General features: G+C 33.1%; 1 protein-coding gene across 1 annotated transcript; it reads right to left on the reverse strand.

Annotated features, from left to right (window-relative positions):
- Positions 1–835: 835 nt before the first annotated feature.
- Positions 836–5,026, reverse strand: LOC115698839 (uncharacterized). The gene is made up of 17 exons (XM_030626035.2): positions 4,746–5,026; positions 4,538–4,650; positions 4,337–4,442; positions 4,181–4,245; positions 3,986–4,024; positions 3,628–3,724; positions 3,419–3,515; positions 3,249–3,312; positions 3,094–3,170; positions 2,891–2,969; positions 2,454–2,533; positions 2,138–2,222; positions 1,979–2,047; positions 1,826–1,890; positions 1,699–1,747; positions 1,110–1,591; positions 836–1,020 (listed from the first exon to the last, which is right to left on the reverse strand). The coding sequence occupies exons 1-16, from the start codon at positions 4,810–4,812 to the stop codon at positions 1,217–1,219; spliced, it is 1,527 nt and encodes a 508-aa protein (XP_030481895.2). The 5' UTR covers positions 4,813–5,026; the 3' UTR covers positions 836–1,020; positions 1,110–1,216.
- Between the last annotated feature and the right edge of the window lie 631 nt (positions 5,027–5,657).

Raw genomic sequence — 5,657 nt, forward strand, 5'->3', positions numbered from 1 at the left:
CCACATAAAGTACATTGTTATATAATAAATATATCGTAATACATGGAAGATAATACTCGACTTATAATGAGGACATGTCGCTATGATTCGTATGTTTATTATATAATGAGGAACGTTTGGGTTTGAATGTTTTAGTCTAAATGCTGACCAAGTGGGAGAATGTAAGAATATTTTTTATTTAAGGAAATCTATTTCTATATAAAGAAATAAATTTCTATTTAAGGAAATAAATAAATAATTGATTTTCTGATAAATGAATATTTTATATTCATTGAATCTGGACAAAATCAATTACGTAATATTCTATATATGGTCAGATTTCTATATTCATTACCTGATTTGATTTCCTGAATTAATTGTCAAAATATTCTGACAATTAATGTGGCGCAGATACTGATGGAGTATCTCACCTATAAATATAGGGTCTCGGTCCCCGAGCTCCTCACTCATTCTGTTCATAACAGCAAAATCCATCTAAAGAGAGTTGAGAGAGCGAGGAAGCCCGATTACCCACATCAATCGGTTTCTTTTGCAGATCAAGCTTATGTGGGATTAATGCTCAAAGAATCAATGGCTGGAGGTATTTCGATCCTTAAATTATAGTGCATATATGTTTGATTAATTCCGCACTTTATACTTAAACATATATATTTCAGTTTATACATATAAATGTCTAACAGTAATGTGAAGACCATACATTCTCTTAAAAAAAAACGTATTGGTTTCGTCCGATGCAAATTTCTGGTAATTCAATCCCAAGTTGACCACTTAGGATATAAACTACCTAAATGCTCTTTCTCCCCATCTTTTGCAATCCAATTTTTAAATGCTAAAATGAAATTGAAGCCTAATATACTATTTAGAAAAAGTTGACTGATCCATAACAAAAGTAAGAGAAAAAGATAACTAATTTGCACCACTTCAGTGTCCTATATACAATCACACAGTTAATTCTCAAGTTCACAATTCAAAAATCCCAATCTTTATCATGTATCCCGCTGTACACTTCAACTAACGACCCTGCAAAATAACAACAGGACTTAGGAGATTAGTACATATAAAAGAATAATTCATATAAATAGCGAGAGAGAGAGAGAGAGATTACTTACTATATATAATCAAAAAAATTATTGAAACAGCCAGCTTTTGAAGCAGTAATGGCAGCTGCAATATCGGCTCTAAGATATAGTAACACCAAAAAAATGAGCGAGACTTTTTACATAGGTGCTACAAAGTAATCACGGATTGTTTTTCTCTTTAGGGAAGAGGGAGGGTTCAAAACAGAAGATGGGCTCTTCGTTGCAGTGTCAGGGGTCTTCTCAATGACTTCATTTAAACCAGAATCTAGTGACAACCTTCTCTTCTGGGCTTCAGGGGTACTGAGTTTAGGCATTGTAATTGGATTCATTGATTCATCTTCGTCTGATACATCATCTGGATATTGTCTTTTAGAATCCTTAGTGGGATGTGTCTGGTTACTTGTAAGCAGTTTTCTACCTTCAGCTCCTGGGATTGCCATTACTCTCCTCCGAATTGCAGATGCAGAGCTTGAGCTTGGGCAGCAAATGTTTTGAGAGTCCCAAATGCGAACCTAATGCAAGGAGTTGAATATAATGGATCAGCAAGTAATGTTGCAAATACATAAAACATAAATGTTGTACATTCTTCTATGAGTGCATCAGCATTGCTCTTTCATACCGTAAAATCATCAGAAGAAGTTGCAATCTTTCCATCCTCGCTAGGACACCTATAAAGTGCAGGAGAATAGTATGATTACTTTTCATTATTTATAACTCAAAAACTTTGATTTAAGAGAAAAATTTACCAGTCAACTGCAGTAACTTCGCCATCATGGCTCAATCTAATAGGATCTTCTTGAGGCTTGTTCACCTGGTTTGACATGTTCAATAAGTTGTAATGAAATCAGCATTGAATAGTTGAACTTATAGACCAAAATCCGAACATAGAAGAAAGTTACCTTCCACATATAGGCATTTCCATCACTAGAACCACAGAGTATGCTAGTAGCATCCGGGCTGATGGATGACTGCAATTGCATAGATGAAATGAAACTAGGTAAGTATACGAGCATTCTGCTTTCATTGACAAACGGAATTACAGTGATAGCAACTCTCACCTTTACAAAAAATGTTTCAATTCGACACCCAGAAAATGATTTCACAGGACCCTTTTCAAGCTGAAGAACATTGTAAAGATAGATTCTGGAAGGAATGAAAAAATAGTAAGTTACAGATGAAAATTTTCATGCATTTGTCTAGTCATTGTTGAGTAAACATCAAAGGCAATCTTCGGCTTTAATACTGCAATAGTTTCTAGGATGTACCAGACAGAAAAGTGTGGAGCAATTGCATATACAATGTTCAAATAATGATCTTTAAACAGTGCTTAAATCAGTTTAAGGAGACAACGCATCTGTCTATAGCAGTAATTACCTATTATCCATGCACGAGGCTGAAATATACACTCCATTCAAATCCTGGGACAAGCTAGATATGCCATGTAATCTCTTTACCTGAAACGAAAATGATATCAAGTCAAACTCCTACATACAAAAAATATAGGAATCCCATACATATATAGCTGCTCAACATCCTATGACATGGTATATCATCATTAGTGCAATTTAGTAACAAATCCCATATATTTCAATTTAACATTAATAGAATTCAAATATGTAGGACCTGATATTCATTTACACCAATACACCTTTAACATTTCTCATATATTTATATATATATATATATATATATATATAGAGAGAGAGAGAGAGATAAGCACACACACACACACTTGGTTCATTGCAGCATGGATTAAAGAGCATAAAACAATCAACTTGCCCTCAAGTAGCATCAATGTAATGTTTACTAACCTTCTCCATTGAGTTGAGAGGAGGAAATGTCTGTGTGACTGCACTTTTCAGATTTCTGGTGTCCCAAAATTTCACAATGCTGAAGTGGAGCGAAATGACCACATAAAAAGTTAATAAGCACTCCAAACCATTGAAATGATGTGACTCGCATCTGAAAATAAAATATCAAATTACAAGTATAATTGCCAACATTTCTTTCATACCTGTCCACGGCACCAGCAGTGGCAATAGAAAACCCATCCTTTAGATAAAGAACTGATGTGATGCTCATTGAACCTGTCTGAAAGTGCACAAGTCTCAGTAAAAACAAAAATAAAAAACATAAAGCAATTTATTGAGAAGATTATTAGCCACAAACCTTGCGACGCCTGACACGCTTTGCTTGAGAGGACAGATGGGCACCCCTGACCGAAGCAGTTGAGCTGAAGTAATTTGAATTGAATTAAAACTAATGACTTGAGGAAGAAAAAGAAAAACTGTACAGCACAAAAGTTATGCCTACTCGGTTTTAAGTATGATAAAAATCACCTGATACACCTTTCCTCATGCCTGCTTAAAGATTTAGCATTACATCTCATATCCCATAGAGCGAAAGAGCCATCTCTCGAACCAGAGGCAATAATCTCTGTAATGTTATGATAAACACTACTTTCTTAGTAAATAAACAAAATAGCACAAAATAGGGATGATATGAAAATGTGTGAATGTGTGATTTGTAGATTAAAATGTAAGCCCACCACAATTGATTGGATGAGGAGACATAGATTTCACACTTCCGGTGTGACCCATCAGCGTAGCAGTACATTTTTTTTCTTGAACATCCCAGACCTTCATCTGTAGAAAGATGAAAGCAAGACATGAGCTGACTGGGAAGAAGAATTATCAGTAGCACGAGCTAGATTATACATGAGTACTATATTGGTGTCCCCAGTATTAGCTTTCTTCATTTCCAATAAAAATATTGTACCCTTTTTTAGAAAAGTCGTGTATACCTTACGCTTTTTCATAATATACAATTTACATTAACTAACGAACCCCGACTTCAATTGTGAATTATCAAGATTTAAAAAGGTGAATTAAAACTTGATCACTTACCGTTTGGTCACCAGAAGCAGTCAAAATTTGGGTACCTCCCTGTAAAATAAAAATTAGACATAAAATTAATTTTAGTATAAGCACAAGATTTAGGATAAAAAGGTTAAAATAAATTAAACTGGGGACTGTTGTTTTAGTGGATCCAAACACAATCCAAAGCAATCGAAAGCTCAAGATATGCAAATTTAAAATTACCTTAATCCAACATACGTCAAAGACAGCATTTTGGTGTGCAACCCATTCGCAAACCCTCGATTTTTCTGTAATTCAAATCAGGTTATAAATAATAAGCTTAGAAAAATAATGTTTCCAAAAATTAATGTCAGTCAAAAGCCTAAATCAAAAACCAACCTGCATTTTCTTGATGAGAAGAAGAAGATAAATGACGACGAGTATCAAACAAGCTCACGTACCCATCCTCATCTGACACTGCAAGAATGTGGGAACTTATACTACTCTGCAAAAGAAAAAGAAAAAAAGACAACATTACAATCAAAACTAACTGGAAAGGAATAAAATCACATAATAAGCAAAACACACATCAATGCATACCTTGCAGAAGGAAACAGCCAAGGGCGGAGTCACATCGCCGTTGTGCTGTACAGCTACAGCCCCGATTTCTTTGAAACACGAGGAGGCGTCGCTGATATGCGGTCGCTTTCGAACTGAAAAAACACTCGAAGGCATTAGATTCAGCTATACACATATAAAGATTAGAAAATGTATGTACGAAGGGATGAAGCGAGATAGATATATTTACCTCTGAATCCGCTTAGCTCCCTCAATCTAACGTCTTGGAAAAGTGATTGAGGATTGAGGAAGTCCATTGAAGAGTCTGGAAAAGTCAGTGAGTTGAGTAGAGAGAGAAGGAGAGAGGTGTGGAGTGGTGGATCTGATTCTGAAGCCTCTTTCTTGTTCTTTTTCTTTTTCCATTTTATTTTCTCTGGCGTTGGCGGGAACTCGCTATTTCGATGTTTTGAGTGATAAAATGGAGGGAAATGGTCGACTATTCCCGGTACTCTTCCTTCCCCTAAACGGAACCTTTTTAATTATTTTGTTAAATAAAATAATTTGCTTTTTTTCTAATAAATTTTATGATTTTTTGGGGATTTTTTTTTTTTTGGAAGAGTGATAATTAATTATATTAAGAAAATCTACACTTCCTAAGAACAATCTTTTTGAGATACACTCACTCCCAGTTTGGCACAGTTGTACTATGGAAAAAATAACTGTAGTTGTACTGTGAGAAAAAACAACGGCAACAAAACTGTAAAAAAAGCTAAACTAAGTGTTTGATAAATTTTAAATTTTAAAATACTGTGAGTTGTTAATATATTATTATAATCTAATTTATTATAATCACAAATATGTTAAAAACTTATTTTATGTAATATTTTATTTTTTATATATTTTTAATTTTTTTTTCAAATTAAATTTTTATGCATTTGATAAAAATAATCTATAGTATTTTTATATTATGCTTTATTAAATGTAAAATAAAAATTAAAAACTCAAGTATATAAGAAAAAATTTAAATTGATATTGTTTGTTAATATTAAAATAAAATATAAATTAATTTAAAAAAAAAATAAGAGATTTAATAATTATTTATTTTATTATAATTAATTTATTTTAAATATTTTATATTTTTTTAATATATAATAAATAAGTA

This window comes from Cannabis sativa, chromosome 8 (assembly GCF_029168945.1).
Source record: "Cannabis sativa cultivar Pink pepper isolate KNU-18-1 chromosome 8, ASM2916894v1, whole genome shotgun sequence".
Classification (NCBI taxonomy): domain Eukaryota; kingdom Viridiplantae; phylum Streptophyta; class Magnoliopsida; order Rosales; family Cannabaceae; genus Cannabis; species Cannabis sativa.